A 23191-nucleotide genomic window follows, 5' to 3' on the forward strand; every position below is an offset into this window, starting at 1 on the left:
GCGAGGGAAGGCGAGGTCGTGCGCGGGGAATGGCAGCAGCAGCGCCCACGTCGAGGCAGCAAGGCACGCGAGGCGAGCTGGGCAGCTCGTTGGGAAGCATCACCAAAAGAAAAATAAAGAAGAAAGAAAGAGAAAGAAAAGAGAAAGAAAGAGAAAACTTGAGAGAGAAGAAATAAAATTGAAGAGAGAAAAAGAGCTCTTCAAATGTGAGGGAAAATGAGGGATTCCCAAGGGTATTTATAGTGTGAGAAATCTTAAGTATTGAGGCTGAGGAAGTTTCTTAGAAACTTCAATTAACTAAGGTTGAGTTTCTTTAATCCTAGTGAGGTGTCCTTAAGGATTAGATCAAGGAAGCTTCTTGGAAATTCCTACACTTTGAGTTGGGCTTTTGGATTGGGCTTTGAGTTATGCTTTTTGAATTCTAATTTTAAAACTCAAATAACTACTCAACTTGAAACCTAAATTTGCTTTATAACTAATTAAAATAATAAATACTTTTAACTAATTAAATACATTTAAATAGCCTATTTAAATGCTATTTATATTCACAAAATCCCAGAATGCTTAATAAATATAATAAAATATATTTATAATCACTTTAAAAATACGAGGTATTACAGTTTGGGTTATTATCAATTGAGAATCACGGATAACTACATACCAAAGACTGCGACAAGTTTCGGTCACTACGAGTTCATTGTTATGCCATTTGGGTTGACTAATGCGCCTGCAATATTCATGTACTTGATGAATCATGTGTTCCATGCATTTTTGGACAAGTTCATTGTGGTTTTCATCTTGGTGTATTCGAAGAGAGAAAAAGATCACGCAGAACATTTGAGATCAGTGTTAAGTACACTCAGAGATCTAGTTGTATGTCAAGTTCTCGAAGTGTAAATTTTGGTTGAAAAAGGTAGCATTTTTAGGAAATTTCGTGTCTAAGGAGGTAGTTGCAGTGGACCCTGCAAAGATTAAAGCCTTAAGTGAGTGGTCGACACCAAAGAGTGTCATGGAAATTCAAAGTTATCTTGGTTTAGCTGGATATTGTCGACATTTTATGCAAGATTTTTCTAGAATAGCCAAACTAATAACTACTTTGATGAAAAAGGGGACCAAGTTTGAGTGGAATGAGAAGTGTGAGGAAGAATTTCAAGCTTCGAAGACGCGCTTGAAAACCTCGCTAGTGTTAACTATGCCAGACGGAGGTGATACGTATGATGTGTACATCGATGCGTCCCATAATGGGTTAGGGTGTGTGTTGATGCAGAATGGGAAGGTTATTGCATATGCGTCACGACAGTAGCCTTACGAAGAAAATTACCCTACCCATGATTGGGAACTAGCAGCAATGGTGTTTGTATTGAAGATATAGAGACACTACTTGTATGGTGTGAAATGTAAGATAGGATCACAAGAGCTTGAAGTACATTCCACACAGAAAGACTTGAATATGCGCCAGAGATGGTGGTTGGAGTTGATTAAGGATTACGATCTAGACATCTAATATCATGAAGGAAAATCAAATGTAGTTGTGGATGCCTTGAGTAGAAAGTCAAGTCATAGTGTGAATGTGTTAGTTGTTTCAGACGAGTTGTGCAAGGATATGCAACGATTGAATCTAGAAATCGTGAGTGGAGAATGTCTAGAAGGAATGATGAACACCATCTTTGTTTGATGAGATCAAGGATAATCAAGCTGGAGATGTAAAGTTGGAGAGAATCAAGGGAACATACGCAAGGGAAGGAGACGATTTTCAAGATCTACGAGGATGGAAGTTTGAGGTAGAAGGCAAGGTGGTGTGGTATCAAAAGTGTGAGGTTAAAAGAGAAACTAATGAGAGAAGGTCATATTACGCCATATTCTGCGCACCCAGGAGGTGACAAGCTTTATAAGGATCTAAAGAAGATCTATTGGTGGCCTAGGATGAAGAATAAAGTAGCAGAATTTGTGGCTAAGTGTTTGACTTGTCAGAAGGTCAAATGGAGCATAGGAGCCACAAGGAAATATTCAACCATTAGAGATCCCAAGTTGGAAATGGGACTGTTGGACTTTGTCACTTGTTTTCCTAGGTCAAATGTTGAAAATGACACCATTTGGGTTGTGGTAGACAGGTGGACCAAGTTAGCAGTGTTCATACCATTGAAGGAGACCTAGAAAATGGAGCAACTTGCTAAGGCTTACATCAAGTATGTGGTGAGACTACATGGTGTTCCTAAGGATATCGTTTCAGACAGAGATTCGAGGTTTCTATCAAACTTCTGGAAGAGCGCTTAGAATAATTTTTGTACTACATTGTAAATGAGTACAACATTCCATCTAGCGATAGATGGACAGACATGTAGGACAATTCGAACGCTTGAGGACATGCTTCATGCTCATGCCATTGATTTGATAAATTTTTCGTACAACAATAGCTATCATGCTAGTATAAGAATGCCACCATTTGAGACCTTATACGGAAGGAACTTTAAATGTCTATTATGTTGGAGTGACATTAGTGAGACCGTTGTGTTAGGAACTCAAATGATCGAGGACACAATGAACCAAGTGAGAACCATTCAGTCGAAATCCAAGCAGCTCAAGATCAGAGTTACGCATACTTGAAACATAGGGACGAAGAATTTTAAACGTGTGACAAAGTATTGCACAAAGTTTCGCCAATGAATGGTGCTATAAGGTTTGGGAAGAAAGGAAAGCTAAGCCAGAAGCACATAGGCCCCTATAAGATTTTAGAAAGGATTGGAAAGGTAGCCTATATATTAGCTTTACCCATGGATCTAAATCAAGTGCATGACGTGTTTCATGTCTCGCAACTAAGGAAATACATTTGTGTTGCAACTGGTCGTTCGCTAAATTACTATGCAACACCCGATTATTTGAAATGTTTTTTAAACCTAAATTATACTTGTACTTCGTACGGTTTTTTTTTTTTTTTTTCAAAAGCAAGCATAGGAGATGTAGCAACTTTGTAAAAACTCGCTACATGTACGTTTAAGGATTAGAGCAAAAAGTTGTATCTCCTTGTTTTCTTCACGTTGAAGCAGATCAAAGGAAGGTGCCCTGCCTGAATTGGAATTTTGTTTTCTCTATTTGCAGTAACCTGGAAACGTCATTGGAAGCTCATCAAGTAGATGGTGACGGAAAGTATATATAATCACATAGAAATAAGTTAACCCCATGGTAGAGGGCCTCCATAAAGAGACATTCCACAATATTTGAACAACCCTTCAATTTCGGGACAACCACTGGGATAAGGGATTGACCGGTGAAAAGGATCACGCCTCAATTTCTTATGACGGAGCGAACTGAGGCAGCCATATGGGTCGTTTTCGAACTGAGATCTCACTAATGATTCACCTTTCTTAGCTGCTGCTTCAGAAGTTGCCGATGCAGGGGTGCCCACGTAAGAAAACCTTGATGCAGGAAAGCCAATAGCTAACCTGTGAAGCTGTGCGAACCTTTCCTCTTTAAAATCATAACTTACGACCTGCAAAAAATTATGCAAATTTTGTTAGAAGAAAACTTTCAACAATGACAGCCAAAGAACTCGACTGGTATATCCAGATAAAAGTGCGACTAAGCAGTGTCAAAACCACTTACACCACTTCCATGTTTAGATTGAAGCATTAGAAATATTTACATGTGCCTCAAACGACACAGAGTCAGAAGTGAGAGACAAGACTCAATGTGCTTTGCTGGTGAGAAGTTCCATGCCTTAAAATTTAGCATCTACAGTCCCTTTGTAATTCCAAATTCTATTCAAATCAGAAATAAATTTAGCGTATTAGGTTCTACTAACATGGCCCTCTACTGATGTATCCAAGAAGGGGTAGTAGATTAGAGAACAGTGTGGTTATATAGAAAGAACTTGGGAGGAGAAAATGACGGCCATTAGAAAATGTTCAGATGAATTAGAAATAAAAGCTCATAAGACAAATACAGACACCATAGTTGCCTGGACCCAGACAGTCCATGTATTAGGTTCTGTGCATAATGAGCATCGAACACATACTAATTCAAGGAAGGGTGCGCTGCAGGGAGGGTCCTTTTAAGTATATGGCTTGTTGGGACGTTGCAGCAGGACTTCTTGGGGAAACAGAACTTGAACAATTTAGTGTTTTTTAAGCAATCAACATTTTCTACCAGAAAGGCTATGTCATTTACAGCCTTGGCGTATTTAGATGCTTCAAGGCCCCGCTGACCCGAAGTGATTTAGAAAATTGAGTTTGTTAATTTAGGAAAAAAATTAGGCATCTTAGTGGGTTTGTCCAATTTATCCAGTCTTCCCATGTACACAAAAATTAGGCCTCTTGCACTTCATAACCTTTTTGATGTACACAAACATACGAACTTACAGTTATGTTTTGAGGATATGTGCCAGTGAGCTCCCGGAATCGACAAACACTAAAGAGAAGATTCTCAAAACTGTCTCTTGCATGTTCTTCCGTAAGTGCTCTCTCCCTGATATTTCCTCCCCCTGTACGAATTAGGGCACAGTAACAAGAATCAACGGAGAGCAGTACATAAATATCAGCCAAGACAATTAATCCAACAGTTTTTATGCGCTGTCTTTACTCTATTGGTGGTGCCAGATATATTTTATGCGAAGAGAACCTCCAAAAAGGTTAAAATACTAAACATACAAGAAGAAAAGTTGCCAAAAAGGCATACCAAAACTTACAAAATATCATCAGCCATTAGATTCCAGCAATTTAATAGTGAAGCTTCTGCAAAACCCTGACACTACTAGCCATACTTTACATATCCCTAGCCTCAACACCTTCAGCTCCTAACCAATGGCAGGTTGGGAGAGTCAAATTCACGAAACCTTACCTGTACAATTAGCAAAGAAGCTCTTCGGGACCCAAACCTGATCTAAAAGACACAATGAAGTAATGGACGCTTGATCTTCAAGACACTATTTTAAGTGAACCCTTGATACTCAATAGAAATACACCCTAGAACCTGGTAATGTGCAAGCTTGTCTGGGAAAATATCAGGCTCGGAGTGGGGATCTATTAGTTTCTAAGGCCCTAACAATATAATGTCAGTGTACATTTTTATCAGGTGCTGCCTACTGTCATTCCTTCAAAGAGTACATATATTAATATACCGAACAAACAACAAGAACAACGAACTCAAAACTCTACTTTTTGACTAACCTGTAAACAAGCGAAAGAAAATAGAACGGACCCCCATGAAGGTAAATGTTATCTTTGACATTGTTAAACAACCAAATATGAAAAATGACAGAAACCAACCAGTCCCTAAAACACCAGATTAATTGAAGATAGGAGATATGAAATGCATTACACGCTGAAAGTTGACAGAAGGACGAAAAGAAAATGTCACCAAATTAAGTCAAGCATGCATACTTCATGGAAGAAAACATAAGCTTTTCCATCAAGGTTGTCAGGACTGAAGTGGCATGGGCTATCAAGTGTAGCAGAAGAAGTGGAGATAAGCATAAACTTTATCTGATGTGCTTCTCTGAGTGCATTTATCACATCTGGCTGGAATAAAATCAGAGAATTTTCGAGCAAAGGTACAGGGATGCTGATATTATTTTTACTGAAATTGTGTTTAAAGTCTCATGTAGAAGCTCTGAAAAGATGGGAAGCTGTATAATTTAGTGCTCAGTGTCGTTTCTAGCTTGTGCTAGTTTGGTGTTTTTTTTTGCTGTTCTGCTATGTTAGCAGTAGCTTTGCCCTGGAAGTCTGCTCTGTTGAGCTTGTATTCCTCTCCTTTTGGTTTAATTATTCCTTATTTGCCAAAAAAAAATAAGAAAAAGTTGTCAGGATCCGGATGCTATCTTGGATCGATGAAGGGGGTAGGATCGGATCGGTACTAATGTAATCTTAATACTTAAGGATCATTATTGAAATGCAATGTAAAAACATTTATTCAAGTAATCTTAATATTTAAAGATCATTTTTCACTCACATAGTATTAATACGTTTGTAGATTTAAGTGCAATTGATGAGATGTGCGCAAGGTTTTTGAACTTAAAATTATTAAAATTTTAGTTATGATCGATTTCAAGTCTTAATTGATAAAATTATATGCATTTCTTTGATTTATTTAGTAAAAAATGATATTTTTTTATATAAAATATTAATTCAATGATAGAAAATATGATATTTCTAATAATATGTTATTATGAACTATTTAGTAAATAGTAATAAAACATGATTTGTCATCTTGAAAATATTGTATTTAGAATTGGATCGTTGGATCAGATCGTAGGATCGGATTAAGATCCGACCACTCCAAAACTTTATCGAAGTAGGATCTTATGATCCTACCAACATTAAGATCCTACCTAAGAACCGAATCGGTGGTTTTTTTTGGGTAGTAGAGTCATAACATCTTAACATACGGATCGGGAGTTCAACAACAATGTTTTCCTTATCATCATTATCATTACCCAATTGCCTCAAAGAGGCCCCCGCAAGAAGCAGGGTAAGAGGGAGTCGGGTGTACGCAACCTTACCCCTGCAATTGTAGAGAGGTTGTTTCCAATTGACCCAAAAGCGATAACGGGACGACCATCTTCTATTTCATGAAAAGCAAGCGAAGAGGTTTTAATTTTGATTTACTCCATCACATCCCACAACCAAAAGAACAAATGAATCTTTGGTTCCATCGGAGAATGAATTTTCTTTCAACAAATGAATCTTTAGCTCCATCGGAGAAAGGTAAGTATCTTCAAACCTAACCCAAGCCCAGAGCTACTCAGAGCTACTCAGTCACAGAGAAAGATTGTTCTCCCCTTAAAATAACACCCCATTGATTTTCTGAATGCAGACTTTCTATGTCTCAAGATAATCAGAATAGGCTTTAATAACACCCCATTAAAGATCATGAGTAATCAAGTAGTCTTTGTGTTTTTTCCAATCGGCTGGAAAGGGGGTAGGGACTCCCCTGCAGTGTATAAAAACGCGCGCCTAAGCGATAAGGCTCAAGGCGCACAGGTGTGTCGCCTAATTTATCCTAGGCGAGGCGAGAAAAAGGCGCTTAAGGCGCATAAGGCGATAAGCTTAGTTTTAAAAAGCGTGAAGCGCACTGAACCGCAAAAGGGCCTTGTAGCTTAAGCGCAAAGCGCAAAGAGAAAGCGCACGCTTTTCGTAGGCGAAGCGCACCCAGAAAGAAATAATAAAATTTCAAAAGTTCAGAAAATATGGAGAAAATATGGAAAGAAAAGATGAAAGAAAAAAGAGAAATCAATACGATGAAAGAAAAATTCAGAATGCGACGGGAGAAATCCGACGAGAAGGCTAGAGAAATCCGGCTATGGGAGAAAATTGCACTAGGGTTTTCAAAAACATCCCAAATATTCGCTTTTCAAAAAAAACAAATCACGTGATACTTTTAAAAAGAAAATTAGAGCCACGTGGCTTTATTTTTTATAAAAAAGAAGGGTTTGATGTGCCCAGACTACAAGAAGCGCAAAAGCCCTAAGAACCGCAGAAACACCGAAGCGCTAGGAAGCGTGCGCTTCTTGTATGTCGCTAGGCTTCGGCTGGCAAAAGCGTTTTGCTGTGAGCTTCTGAGCTTTTGAGCTTTAAGCGCAAAAAAGCGCGCTTTTTAAAACTAAGGCGATAAGGCGCAAAGGCGACGCCTTTGAATGATGAGCAAAAAGTCCGAAAAGAAAAAGAAAAAAAAAAGAAAAAAGAAGAAGAAAGCAGAAATGTCTTCAGCCGACCCTAGCATCATTATCATCATTACTCCTTGAAGAACCCTTGCTGCCAGCCGCTCTCTTTCTCTCCTCTCTTTTTCTTTTTTTCTTGAAAAGATTCTCTCAATCTCTCCTGCCAGGTACGCTGTCTTTCTCTCCTCTTTTTTTTTTTTTGAAAGGATTCTCTACTCTCCTTCTCTCTCATCAGATCTTATAATTATCTTCTACCTTTTTTTCTCTCTCGTCAAATCTTATCTTTTTCTTCTACCACTCTTTCTCTCTCATCAGATTTATCTTTTGATTCAAAAAGATCTTTTTTTTTACTAAAATAAACTAATTTATCTTTATGTAATGATTATTTAATTCTTTTATGAAATAAACTGATTTATCTTTTTTTTTTAAGGAAAATAAACTGATTATTTAATTTTTATAATATGTGCCTTACTTCGATGAGGCGCGCGCCTTATGCTTGTGCCTTGCGCCTAGGCACCAGGACCCCTATCGCCTTGTTGCGCCTTGCGCCTTTTTATACACTGCTCCACTGACCAGCTTCTTTCCCAGTGGCCTCCCATATGAATAAAAAATTAAGAACTCTATTACTTGTAGAGAATTGTATATAGCTGGCCAGAAGGTTTATGCTCAAAATAGTGTAAAGAAAGGATGATGGCAGTGGCGGAGCTACTCCAGCCTGCAGGGCATGGTGTGTCATGTGACAAACCATCCCCCGCCCAAAAAAAAAAAAAGAGAAAGCGTGAATAAAAACAACGGTTATAAAAAGAATAACGTGTATAATGGGTCACAAAGTGTAAGTTGTCTCACTAGTAAACTATTGCCGCTTAAATTGATCTACCTTCATCACATAGAGCCTGGGTTCGATTCCCCTTAGCTGCAGATTAACCCTTTTGCTTGTCTTAATATTTATCCTCTTTCACTATTTACTCCATATTATTGGGATCGAAATCTGGGGATACTGCAGCCCCTTGTTTTGTTTTTCTCCTTTATTTCATTTGATTTCTTTGTAAAAATACCCCCATTCTTTTTCCTGCAAAAAATAATATCCCTATTCTTTAAAAAAAATATACCTTTACCCTTCCTCATTTGCTTGTTATTTGTGTTTATTCAAAAATTAAAATTATGGTTTTATACAGGATTGTGCTGCAAAAATTAAAAGGTGAATAGTTTTGGTAGTAACTCATTTTTTAAATAAACATATACTACGCATTAATTATTGTAATCCCTAGTTGTAATTTGGACAAAAATATCGCATTGTATTATATGTTGCTTTATGTAATCCATTAATTGCTTAAACTTAAAATCTTTGAACTACACATTATTATATCTAGATGCGACTTCAGGTTATATGTAGTAATAACAAGTTTTACATTATTTTTATTTATACTATCTAAAAGTTTGAGGGGAAATATTTTGGGTTTTTCGAAAAAGTGTATTGAAAGATGACCTACCAAGTTTCAAATCATGGAAAACAGTTCAAGTTTTTCTCAGTCAAAAAAACGCCACTAGATGACAGTATGAAGATTAAGAGAACAAGAGTATACCCTTTAGTTTTTTGGCATGCGCAAAAAATTACACAAAGACAGACTTAACTCTTAAGACTAAACAAAGTGTGATTCAGTGTAGTATGGACTACAGAGTACACAAGGAACCGTCGGATCGTGCACTACTGTAATTTGTAAACATTCCATAACAGTATGATACACGGTGTAGCTATGCATAGAAAATAGCTGCTAGCTGATCAGTCATGATAAAAGGCCATGTGTTCAGAGAGGTCCAAATCTTTCACCGAACACCACAACAGTAATCATGATGAGACTATATAGAGTTTAACTCAGGTTCCAAACTTGCATAACTCATTCAGTACTCATCTGAATTACACATATGACTATGTTCTGGAAATCTCTTCACCAGACCTTCATCTCCAAGTGGATTTATCTTCAAAATATCGAAGAGATAAGCCTCTACGAAATTGACCACAGTGGTAAAACCTAGAGATGTCAGAAACTGACCCAGAGTTTTTTATGCATTTGATCCGTATAGATACAATGACCTTGCACAAACTATTATCCGATATCCACTGAACCAAATAGACCCGATCCGTAACCAAACGTCCTATTTATACCAGATTTGACAGATCTAGAGATAAAATCTTGCATTCCCAACTTATTACCTCATTCTTCTCCACTGCTTTCCAGTAGCATAAAACCCTATTGTACCATGTTTAAACAACCAAAAAGGGAAACTTATAGCCTTAAACATTACTTACAGTCCCTTTTGAAGTCAAGTTATCTTGGAGAAGAGAATTACTTACCTTATACCTCTCTGTTAGGACCAAAGTACGACTAAGAAAACTTAAACTGGAAAATAAGATTAATGTCCAAACACAAGCTATCAACACTGACCCAACCACCAGCTTTATAAGAATTAACTCAGTTGAAATCCAATCATTTTTCATTCATTATCATTACCTCACTGCCTCAAAGAGGCTCCCGCAAGAAGCGGGGTAAGGGGGGATCGGGTGTACGCAACCTTACCCCTGCAATTGCAGAGAGGTTGTTTCCAATTGACCCAAAAGCGGTAACGGGACGACAACAGGACGACCATATTCTACTTCATGGAAAAGAAGCGAAGAGGTTTTAAGAGCCATTTTGATTTAGTCCATTACATACCACAGCCAAAAGGACAACAAATGAATCTTTAGCTCCATCGGAAATGAAATCCAATCATTTATAAGTCAAAAATAAGTTACGAGGAGAATAATAGAGACGACAGTTTGGCAGAAACTCAATCAAAGAATAAGTTTTCACAGCTTTGAAGTGTATAATACAATGTTATACGGAAAGTGGGACGGATGGAACAAGGAACGTTGCCTTTAGAGTTCCCAAAACAATGGGTTCTTTTCCATATATAATTTTTATTATATATACCATACTTCCTCCGTTCATAAATAATCGCAACGTTTGTCACTTTCACGCATGCCAATGCACAATTTAGATCGTCAATATCTTAAATTCTCTCCAAGTAAAAAATATAAAAATTTGATATTTTGAAAATATGTATTGAGATGAATCTAACAAGATCTCATATGACTATGTTTTATTTGACATATAAATCATCAACACTAGTCAAAGTGGAAAATATGAATAGTGTAAAAATATCAAACGTTGCGAGTATTTATGAACAGAGGAAGTATTTTTTTACTTTCTGAGGTATCAAAATAATCGTGTTTATTGTAATTAGTAGACTCAATATAGATGGAAGCCTAATCTTACATAAAAAAGGCCAAAGTAAATTAATGAAAAAAAAATTGTGGGCTTTGACCCCAAGCCCAAGCCCAAGCCCAAGCCCAAGCCCAACCCCAACCCCAACCCCAACCCCAACCCCAACCCCAACCCCAACCCCAACCCTGCCAGCCGTATAAAAGAAAGAGGGGAGAGAAAAAAGGTTAGTAGCTTTTGATTCATCCGTGATTTCTAAAGCATGGTAGATGAGATCTCTCCTATCTTCCTTTTCCTTCCACTTTAATTGTGCTTACTCATGAGGTCCTCAGATCAACAATTGGGTTCGCCAACTTCATCGATCATACACGAGACCACCGAACCCATGTCGTGGAACGTGGGACCGTTCCCCGTTCTGGGTACCACAAGCACAAATACATTACATATACTTATATAGCTATTACACAAAAGAGATCAACTATATTACTTGATGCTGAAAGTATGGAGAGGTTTCAAATTTCAGAAAGGAGACCATTGTATGGAAGAAGGTACTTCTCTAAGTATGAATCAGATGTCAAGATAGAGATTATTAATTATGACGTGAAGCATGAATGTCTTGATTGGCTTCATACCTATGAAAATGGTCTTTGACCAAGTAAGAATTATGACAAGGAGAATGGGGTAGATATGAAACTCAGGAAATGTAATTCACTGAAGGCCCAAAAGAAATAGAGAAGACAAAAAGATTTGTAGAAGATATGATGTATGTTTAATTCATGTGAAGCTTTGGTCACTTTTGTTTTCGGTCAAACACAGATTTGTGTCCATTCAGATCTGTGTATAAAAAGCCGCGCCTCATTTGGAGCAGGCGAGGCGTTCAATGAGGCGCAACTAAGGCACACCTTAAGGTGCAAACCATGTTTTCACAATTATTTTTTACTGTTTCACTTAAATGTGGCACGCCCATTGTATGAAAAAGCAAGGCGCACCTAGGCACTGAAGCGTTAGGCGATATGGGTCAGTGCTTTTGGTTCTAGGTGAAGCGCATTCAAGGAAGCACACTTAAACCCAGTGTATAAAAAGGCGTACCTAGGCGATAAGGCTCAAGGCGCACAATTGTGTCGCCTAAGTTGTCCTAGGCGAGGTGATTTGAATGAGGCGAGAAAAAGGCGTATAAAGTGTGCAGCCTGTGTGCACCGAAATGAAATTGTTTTAAGAAGTCTTTTTTCTTTATTTCGATGGACTTTTGATAGTCCTTATCATGCACTGGACCCAAGGTTGTCAGGATCGGGATCCTACCTTGGATCGATGAAGGGGGTAGGATCGGATCGGTAGAATCGGATCGTAGGATCGTAAGATCCTACTAAATAGTAAAAGTAATGGTTATATTATTAAAATGAAATGTACAATCATGTGTTCACGTAATCTTAATACTTAAATATAATTTTTTGCTCACATAAGATTAATACTTGTGTAGATTCAAGAGCAATTAATAAGATATACGCAAGGTTGTTGAAATTATACGAATTTCTGTACTTTTAAGTGAATAAGATACTTTTTTTATAACCAATTTATTGATAGAAAAGTATGATATTTCTAATGATATGTGATTATGAACTATTTAGTAATAAAAAAAATTGTTATCTTGAAATATTATATGGTGGATCGGATCGTTGGATCGGATCGTAGAATCGTAGGATCGTATTAAGATCCCACCACTCAAAAATTTTATCACATTAAGATCCTACCTAAGATCCGGATCGGTGACGTCTTTTTGGATCGTAGAATCGTAGGATCGTAAGATCCGAATCGGGAGTTTAACAACCATGACTGGACCACATAATATACTTCCCTTAACATCAATGGTGGACCAAGCCCAGCATCATCTCTCCTTGAAGAAACCTTGATGCCCAGGTACACACTCTCGCTCTCTTTCTCTTTTGTCCGATTTATCTCTTTGATTCATAAAGATCTTTATTTATGGACTAAAATAATCTGATTATTTTTATCTTCCACTGGTCACATTCTATCAAAAAAAAAGATGTATTGATAATTTAATTTTTTTTTTTTATAAGATCATTAAATAATCTTTCAACCAACATTTAATAATCAATCTTTCAACTGTAGCATTTAATAATCTTCCTTTACTTTTATAATCTTAGCATTTATCGACACATTTATGAACATATTTATCAACACGTTTATCATTCTTTTCCTGTAACTTCACTTGTTATGTATCTGCAAAAACAAAAGATGGTCGATCAATTAATGCACATTGCTCTTTATTTCTATGTTACTCCGACACTCTGCTGGACGGTGGATGTCAGTGTCGGAATCGGGAGGAGAAAAGAAAAGGAGTAAAAAATTCAAAATTTCCCATTAAAGATGAAGATATAAGTGATGAAATTATTCTTACGCGCAACCAAAACCTTGGATCTTGAAGAATTCGAAACCCTAGATCTAACAATTGATGGTCGGGGAAGGGAAGAGAAGAAAAAATATGTTGGGGCTTTTGTTGTAGAAGGAAAAACGAGCTTAATGAAATCTTCAATTTTTGTTTTCATTGATAATTTCTTGAGAATCACCATGGCAGAGTTGCAAGCATCAAAATGGAAGTGAGAAAGAAGGCAAGAGAACAGGAAGGACGGGGTAAAGACTGGCTTTTCTCTTTTTCTTTATTTTTAAAACCTTTTTCAAAAATAAACAAGGTGTGGCAGAGGGTGGGCCACGTAGGAACAAACCCATATGCATTACTTCTTTCTGGGGAATCTATCTTTTCCATTATATTTGCAGACCCTTATTATTCAACCATTTATTTTTATTTATTATGTTTATTTCTTAAAATTCTTTGTAACTTACAGTAACTTTTTTAAAAACTACCTTTTATTTTTGGCAAATAAATTTTGTATCTCACGATGAAAATATCTGCTAATTTAACAACTATTTTTGTATTTTAATAAAAGTGTCGCTTTCTTTTATCCGACACTTTGTATGGGAGCCGTGTCTAAAAAATAAGTCAAGACACTCCTTTGACCGTGACGGGGTGTCTAACACCGCGACACCTTGTCGGACACGACACCGACACCCGTGTCTGAGTAACATAGCTTTATTTTCTAGCATGAAGAGTGATGCCAATGTTACAAGAGAGCTGATTTGGGTTGGAAGCATGGGTATTTAGTTGATCCAAAAAACACAAATGATGTGACATAAGTATTATGGGGAAGTGGCCAAAGGTGGGATTCACAGGCTTAAACAACATCTAGCTGGTGGAAATCGGAACATAACAGAGTGCAAAAAGTGTCATGAGTATGTGAGAGACGAGATCACTGAGTTCTTGGCCAAAAGAAGAATGCTCGAGAGATAATAGATATGACAAATGAGCATGATACGACTGATATTGATGATGAAGATGAGATGCATTTGGGAACTGACCAAACAGGGAGAAGAAAACAAAATTCTAACCCAACAAGTTGGACCAATGGGTGCTTTCTTTAAGTCCCCGACACAAACGGCGAGCAAGCAAAAAACACATAACGAATCATAAAAGAAAGAACAAAAGAAGAAGACATGTATTGGATTTGCTAAATGGATGTATGGTGCAGGAATACCCTTCGGTGCTCTGTATATCCTAGCTCTAAAGTTGCAATTGATTGCATAACTAGAACTAGAATCGGATTGAAACCACCATGTGCATATGAAGTAAGAGACTAAGAGTTTCATTCTTAAAACAAGAAGTTGAAAGCACTAATGAAAAAATGAGAAATCACAGACAAGAATGGTTAAAAACAGGTTACTCAATAATGTCTGATTGCTAGACGAATAGGTGTGGAAGGACGATCATTAATTTCCTAGTGTATTGTCAAAAGGAAGCATGTTCCAAGAGTCCACTGATGCATCAAGCTATTTAAAGATGCATCAAGCTATTTAAAGACAGGAGATGATAAGCTATTTATGTTGCTAAACAAAGTTGTAGAGCAAATCGGAGAAAGTAATGTGTATCTGGCAATGGGAGCAATTTTGTGGCTATTGGTGCATTGTTGATGGCAAAGTATAAGCATTTGTCTTAGACTCCATGTGTTGCTCACTACATTCATCTTATACTTGAAGATATTGGAAGCATTCCCATCATTGATAAAGTCTTGAAGAGAGAAATTCAAGTTAACGGCTTCATTTATCAACGCTCGGGCTTGTTGAATATAACGAGGGAATTTGCTAAGTAAAGAAATCTGCTAAGGCCGACAAAGACAAGGTTCTGCAGCAAGATAATCTAAGAAAGATTGTTCACCTCTCAAGAATGGAGAACTAGTAAATGGGCTAAGGAACCCGGAGGGAAAAGAGTCGTTGATACTATTTTGGTGCTTTTCTTTTGGAATGGCATTGTGTATGCATCAAAATTAAGTGGCCCTCTAGTTCATGCACTTAGGTTGGTTGATGGAGAGAGAAAACCTGCCATGGGGATATACCTATGAAGCTATGAGTTATTGCAACATCATTCAATGGTAATTAGTCCAAGTACTCTCAAGCTATGAAGCACGGGTACGCCTCTCAGGCGCCGTTTCCCGTACCGGGCACGGGTACGGTACGGGTACGGGACGGATTCGCCTGGGATTCGTACCCAGAACGATTCCAAAGGGCCGGGTACGCGGGTAACTTTTGGGGACGGCTAAGGTGAAGTCGGGGACGGGCTGGGTACGTTTTTCAGGAGAAGGGCACGTACCCAAACAACCCAGATTCACATTTTAGGGTTTTACTTTTCGAAATTGGACAACCTATTAACGAGAAGCAGGAGTAAAGATCTGAGATTTTGGTCGCACATGTGAGGCGACTTCCATGGAAGTCTTCTCGTCCTTGGTGGTCGGGAAGTGCTAGAGAACCAGAAAAAAATGAAAGGGGCGAACTTAGATTTGAAGAAGTTAAGAACTGAGGAACAGAGACTTGAAGAAGTTAAGAACAGAGGAAGGCGAAGAAAGCGGACGAAGAAGTGTAGAAGATGCTTTTATTTATTTATTTTCTTTATAGCTGTTTTATCCCTTTATACTTCTATGACTTACAGCTGTCCCTGTTGATGTGTTTTACATGTGAGGAAGCCAGAAACATTCAATATTCAGTGGGCCCATCTCTTTACATATTTATTTTTTAAAATTCATTATAGCTGTTTTTAAGGGGTTGTAAGACTTGTAACTTGTAATACGCCATTTGACTAGGGTATAAAAAAGGTACAGTAGATTTTTTTTTATCTCTATTCATTTTTCTTTATTATTTTATTTTTTTGTTTTCATATTTACTTATTATAAAATTTAGTTAAATTCTTATTTTTTTTCCCCGAATCCACGCCGTACCCGTTTTTTGCAATTTTAATTTTTCCGTTTTTCGTCCCCGTACCCGTCCCGGTATCCGTCCCCGTACCCGTTTCCGTGCAACCTAGCTCTCAAGTATTTGAGATGATGGATAATACATGGGAGTGTCAACTGCGTCGCCCTTTACATGCTGCTGAACACTTGAACTTGAACACTAAGTTTTTTTATGACAATCCTCAAATTGATCAATGTGAAGAAGTGGTAAGTGGTTTGTATGAATATATTCTAAGATTGGCCCCATTCCTTAAAAAACAAGATAAAATTATGCAAGAGCTTATATCTTACAAGGAAACACAAGGTTTGTTAAAAGCAAGAGGCTCCGGGTAATGTAATTTTCCTCTATGGTAATCTGCTAATCCCTAATAACTTGTTCATTAACTACAAGTACTACAGCCTAATTTATTTGTTATCAGCTGAATGGAGGGAAACTGGAGCATATTTGTGCTTGTAAGTAGAGTAGAGGTGCAGGCATGCAGCTAGTGAAGTGCTTTATTGTTATATAATTACATTACTTATATACTGATTTTGTAGTTAACATTCTCATAAATTCACACCAAGAAGAGGAATACGCTCACACAAGCTCGACTAAACTACTTGGTGTTTGTTAAATACAAGTTGCGTGATAAAGTTTGACCCAATAGCTTTGAAAGATTTTGATGACTCTAATGAATGGTTGAGTGGGAGGACAGCAGAAGACGGTCTTTGAGGAGGAAGAGGGTCTTACTTGGGGACAGGGTGCGTGCTAGTGTTTCTGGAGTATATGAAGAAAGATTTAACTTTAGATCAAGAGGAAGTAGGCTTGGAGGGAGTGTGGCAATACAAGTGGGGTTACTACACAAAGGCAGACCATAAGACAAGAAGAGGAAGAACACGACCAAGAAGGCTATCAGTTAATTTATGGAGATAATTTGGAGGGTGACGTTTTTATAGCAGAAGATGATGATATAATATGATTACATCAAGCCGTATCCTTTTGATACTATCAATGTATCTAGCTTTGTTTACTTTGTGGTATCTGTATTTCCAATTGCATGATAAAAGACGAGGTTTTATGTTGTTTATAGTAAAATGAATGAAATGCAGATCTTTAGTTGAACAATTATGTGTAGTCAATTTAGTGGAATGTCTATGAGTGAAGAAATGTTTATTTCATAGAAAGTGGGCCTTACTTCGATGAGGCACACGCCTTATACCTGCGTCTTGCGCCTAGGCAGCCTTATTTCGCCTTTTTATACAATGCTTAAATCTCAAGAGGCGCACCCGAAGCGCATTGAGGCGCACTTCAGTCAGATCTTTTATTTAACTTAGCACCGAAGCGAACCTAGGCGCAACAACAACCCTATCGCCTTGGTGCGCCTTAAACTTTTTTATACACTGGGAGGGAACTCCAAATGTCCTAGGTTTGCTTTGAGCCTTTTTATACATTGTTTCAGATTACGATTGCTTTTTGGATTTTCAAGATTTTGGATCAAGATTGGTTGTAGTATAAAGTTTCAAATCACTTGGTTTCGGTAATTTATACAATGGAACGCCTTGGGAACTCCAAATCACCTAGGTGCGCCTTGAGCCTTTTTATACATTGTTTCAGATTACGATTGCCTTAGGGATTTTCAAGATCTTGGATTAAGATTGGTACGTAGTATTCAGTTTTAAATCAATCGTTTCGGGTAATTTAGTTTTTGCACTGGAGTTTTGTATCTCTAGCGTTGGCCAAACCTAAGTAAAGGGGGCCGGACTTGTATGGTTGAGTGATTATTTATCTTATTTTTCCTAAACAATAAAGTGTCACCAAAAAAATTATTTCCCTAAACAAAAATCAACTAACTACCTAAAAATTATAACAAGTGTGTCAAACTAAGGTCAAGTAGAATTGTTCTTTAAGGAAACATCTTTATTAACAAGACATCTTAACCAAGAAAAAAAACCCCTAAGTGGTACAGAACTTTTAAGTTAGGAAAGATTGCATCCCGTGAAGCTCCAATTCACTCAAATTTGATGCTCCAAGTAACTAAGGATGGACGATATTTTAAACTCCACAGAACAACAAGGTACTCATGAATTGTTTTCATGTCTAACTATTGTGAACTAGTTCTTTCGCCTCAATCATCAATCATGTGCTTCGCAAGGGTCATACTCTAATATATTGATAGAAATAGCTGTATGATTATAATTCATCTGTGATGAATCATGAATGAGTGACATAGATTAGCTCCTCGCATCCTTCTCTTAGACTTTTCTTTCTCTTTGGTTAGTCTCCTTTTAGTCAAAATTTAATCAGCTTTGAATTCAGTTTAGGGATTCTTAATTTGAATGACTCCTATAAGGCTATAAGTTCTAACCATCAATATCACTTGGAGTTTCTACCTTCAACTTTTACTCCAAAGCTCCTGTAGTTATTTTCAAATTCATTACTTCTTCAAGTATAAGATTTGAAATTCAATTTATTTCAATACTGCATTCCATTGTATCTAGTCTTCCTATTTGAAGAATCATAATTTTGGATCCGCCATCAGTAAGCTTCTTCGGGATTTATCTTGCAAGGAGGACAAACTATTGGTAAAATGGGTGGATGCGTAATATATGAAAGGTCAATCGGTTAACACTGCTAATATTCCAGTTAACTATTCTTGGGTGCTGAAACATTCTTGAGCAGTAGGGACTAGGTGCAACAGGTGGGTGGCTGGGGATAACGTTGTGAAAATTGGTCACTTCTCCATTAGCAATATGTATAAACTCCTGTTAGGTGATTTTCAGAAAGTGACTTGAAGAAAAGTAATTTGCAACAATTGCTCTAGTCCTAAGAGTAATTTTATTTTGTGGCTAGCCATTCTTAACAGGCTGTCCACCTCAGATAGGCTCAGCCAGAGTTACCTGGTTCGTGGTTCGTTTCGGTACGGGGTACGGGTTCGGGTTCGGGTTCGCGGTTCGTAGGTAGCTGATTTTACGTTCGCGAGAGAAGTATGGAATTTTTTTTGTGTAGTTACATTTTAAAGTACGGAGTGTAATATGCAATAAAAATAATAATAATAGTAAGTTGATAAGGAAAATTCATTCTGGCTAATTACACAATCCTTAGCAAAGTCACGTGAAAACTAAAAAGGCAGAAGTTAATTGGCAAAAAGAAACATAATAAAATAATGGGACATCACACCCATGACCTATGTGCAATGCACAACAATAGTACAGAGAAAAGGTATAATAATAAGACAAAAAGTATTATAATAAAACAAAAAGTGCAAAACAAAGTAAAAAAATAAAAACAAAAAGTACAATTCATCATCTTCATTCTTCACCATCGACATCTAGAGTTCCAGTCTCTCCCATGGTGCTTAGATTCAGCAAGAAGAAAGAACAACAAAAACAACAATTGACGATCGCAATCAACGTGTATGTCCTTCTCAAACAAAAGCCCCAACATATTTTATCATTCTATCGCCTTCCCGGACCTTCAATCGTTAAAATTAGGGTTTTGGTTTGGTTCGTGAAAAATAGCGAATTGGATCGCCGGCGAATCGCGAATCGGTACAGGCGAACCGGTTCGCGGTTCGCGGGGGTTAGGGGCGAACCAGGTAACACTGAGCTCAGCAAATAGGGTGTTAACTGTTCTGTGTGCGTGCTTTGTAACAGTTGTGAGTTATCTGTCCAACATTTGTTTTTTAAGTTCCATTTACTGCCGATATTTGGAAGAGAATCTTGAGCATGCTGGAATCATGAAAAACAGTGCATGTTTTGATGCAGGTTTGGCAGTGGCCGTACGAAATGATTAAGAAGAACAGGCCCAAGGCAAAGCATTATGTTATTTGCTTCACTGAAGCTATTTGCGAAATTTGGCTGCATAGGGACGCTGTCATCTTTACACAGAATTCTAAGACTGTAGACAATATTGTAAAAGAAATCTCTTTTAGGATTTATTGTAGATGCTCTAATGAGCTGAAGGACTTGATATTAGTGTAAATGTGTAGTTAGCAGTAGTTGCTAACTTCGGTTTTGTTGTTCTAGTGCTTGGGCTGTAATTTCTTTGCTTTTTTAGCTTGACAAGCTATCTTGGTTTTTATTTAATTTAACTTGGCTGTATGGAGTATTTCTCCAGAGCTATGATCACAGTCGATGAGCACCCTCTTTTCAAGTTCCATCCAAGGTGTAGAAGATTAGCTCTTAATCATCTATGTTTTGCGGATAATTAATTGATGTTCAGTAAAGGGGGAAATGGTGTTATTCAGCTAATGATGGAAGGTTTTCAGGTGTTTTATGCTTCTAAATCATCCATCTACTGTTGTGGTCTCAGTAGGTCTGAAGTGGACACTACTGCAGAGAACACACGCTTCCCCATTCAGGTATCTAGGTGCTCCCATCAGTACCTGCAAGTTGAAACAGTCTCACTGTGAAGCTCTTGTGGAAAAAATGATTCTCAGAATCAAAATTTGGAGTTCCAAGAACAACGACTTTGCTGGTAGGATGCAACTGGTTAATTTTGTATTGATGAGCATCTGTGTGTATTGTGTATTGGGCTCAGATCTTCATTTTCCCCAAAGTTGTCTTACAAAGATCAATGCCATTTGTACTTTTGTAGGGCTTTTCTGTGGCATAGCAATTATGATGACTGCAGACCTGGTGCTGACCTCATGTTACGGAACCAAGTTGTTGTGGGAAAGCTGGCTTGGGCTATTGCTCCAAAGAAAGAGAACTTGTGGGTGAGATGGGTTCACACCCTATACATCAAGGATAAGTCCTGGGTCTAGTTCACTCCCTCTTCTTCTGCAAGTTGGGTGGTGAAGTTCTTATATCAAGTCAAAAATCAGTTTATCCAAAATGTTTCTTTCTTCCCAATGGCTTGATGCCCCTAGATACTCTATCAAAGAAATGTATCTAAATAATATCACTCAAGAGGAGAATGTGCAATGGCCCAGGTATGTGTGCAACAGATTGTCTGTTCCTAAACACAGGTTCATCTTGTGGCTAGCTACCTTAGACAAGCTGAAAACCAGAACCAGATTACCAAGGATGGGGATAGCTGATGATTGTGTATGCCCAATATGTGGGGTCTCTCCAGAAACTGTAGATCATTTGTTCTTTGGATGTTCTGAATGTGGCTTTGAAGTCATGAGATGGCTAGGGTTTTCTCACTGCAAGACTGGTCTTAGTGCTCTTCTCAAATGTCTCCAGAGAACTGCATCTAGTGAGTTCAGAAGGACAGTGGCTTACCACTGCAACAGCTATGGTGTACCATCTGTGGAAAGCTAGGAATTCTGTTATCTGGAACCTTCAAGTCCCTACTGTACACAGAGAATTCTCAAGGAGGTCCAGAGTGATGTTAAATGTAGAGTGCAGAATCTGATTGGCAAGAAAGTGTCTAGTAGAGATATAGATTGGTTATATAAGTTGTAAGCTGGCTTTTGCTTTCCATTTTTTAGGCTAAGTGTTCTTAGCCCTTTGTTTGGTTTGGGCTGTAGGAGAAGGCTGTTTCTCTTCCCTCCCTTGGTGTAACTTGGTTTTGGTTGATTAGTAATACCTTAACTTGCTTGCCAAAAAAAATTATTCATAATTTTGGAGACCTTGATCATTTTTTAACTCGCTTTTGCTCAAACAAGCTCAACTCTCTCCACACAAATCTCTATTTGTTCCAGCAAGAAAAGCTGGTATCCACAGCATCACTCAAAAAATAGGACTTCGCTTCATGTGGTTTCAGAAAAGTTAAAATACTAAGCAATTCTTCAAACTTCTAAGGAACACCTAACAACATTTTAACTACTTAACATGTTCATTTTTACCATTGTAGGGATGATCATTTTTTTTCGAATAACAATTATTATGCATACAACAAAAACTTGAGCCACAGAAAATAAAGCACTAACCAATGCTCAGTGAAAGAATATTGTACACATTAATCAAACAAATGAGGAAGTGGAAAAAAAAAAAAAAAACACACACACAATAATAAGAACTCACCAAACCACGCTTTCGATTCAGCAACAAGCCAATAACTCTGGGCTTCACTACGGGGACCGGCATCCTTTCGAGTTTCTCCCCCACTAAATAACAACAAAGCCTGATCATCCTTCGCTGCAACCTCAACACCCTGTTTTATATGGGCCAAAAAAGTGGCAGCTTGGCCAGGGTGCATTTGATAAGACTCCAAAAACCAAGATTTCTCATTGTCAACTTTCCCATAATCATTACTAGTATAAACTGAATGCCCAGCAACCATCACAAGGTTTTTAAGCTTCGGAAGGGGATAAATTTCCGGTTTCGAATCAATTTTCCTATAAGTATACACTAATCGAACACGGTTTTCATAAAATGAAAGAATGGTTAGAATTGCCACCCCAAATGACAAAATTGATAAAAAGACCAATACAGGATGTAACTTGAAATAACACTTGAAACGGTTTGCAGCTGATTTAAACATTTTTATGAGATTAAATTTAGAATTTCTAGCTCTTCTAGGGTTTCTAAAACCTAATGACTCGATATCGATTTCGACTCGGGGGTAAGCATCAAAGGTCTTTGGAGTACTTGCTCCTCCAATTGAGTGGACACTCATCCTACCAACTGAAGAATTGACATGAAATTAACCAGAAAGTCTTGATCTTTTCTCAGTGAAGTGAATCATCCAAAAGAAATTACAGAACAAGATCAAAAAATCTAAGAATTAGGGAAAACCAAACCAGAAATTTTCAAATTTTGAGTAATTAAAAAATACAATCTCACACTGGATTTGATCGAGCAAAAAGATGATGAGAAAGTATTGAATTCAATCAGAATTGAGGGAAAATCAAGTGCGAAAATGATATTCAATGTTAATTAGGGATTTGAGAAAAGACTCGGATGAATGTTTTTTTTTGTTTTAACGTGAATATTATACTTCTCTTTTCTGGAAATATTGCACTCTTTTTCTGAAAATATTACAAAATGTTAACTTTACC

The 23191-nt window shown here is 37.5% G+C and overlaps 1 protein-coding gene across 1 annotated transcript; it reads right to left on the bottom strand.

Annotated features, from left to right (window-relative positions):
• Positions 1 to 2737: 2737 nt before the first annotated feature.
• On the bottom strand, positions 2738 to 23191 carry LOC110801521 (uncharacterized protein C57A10.07). Its single transcript, XM_022006880.2, has 3 exons — positions 22215 to 23191; positions 4356 to 4477; positions 2738 to 3487 (listed from the first exon to the last, which is right to left on the bottom strand). Exons 1-3 carry the CDS (start codon positions 22807 to 22809, stop codon positions 3170 to 3172), a joined length of 1035 nt encoding a protein of 344 aa, XP_021862572.1. The 5' UTR covers positions 22810 to 23191; the 3' UTR covers positions 2738 to 3169.

Source organism: Spinacia oleracea, chromosome 4, assembly GCF_020520425.1.
Source record: "Spinacia oleracea cultivar Varoflay chromosome 4, BTI_SOV_V1, whole genome shotgun sequence".
Classification (NCBI taxonomy): domain Eukaryota; kingdom Viridiplantae; phylum Streptophyta; class Magnoliopsida; order Caryophyllales; family Amaranthaceae; genus Spinacia; species Spinacia oleracea.

Coding starts and splice junctions, on each gene's coding strand:
- LOC110801521 (XM_022006880.2), bottom strand. CDS start 22,809: ATGAGTGTCCACTCAATTGGAGGAGCAAGTACTCCAAAGACCTTTGAT. Junction 4,478..22,214: donor TGAATCGAAAGCGTGGTTTG/GTGAGTTCTTAT, acceptor TAATTCGTACAG/GGGGAGGAAATATCAGGGAG. Junction 3,488..4,355: donor CATATCCTCAAAACATAACT/GTAAGTTCGTAT, acceptor AATTTTTTGCAG/GTCGTAAGTTATGATTTTAA.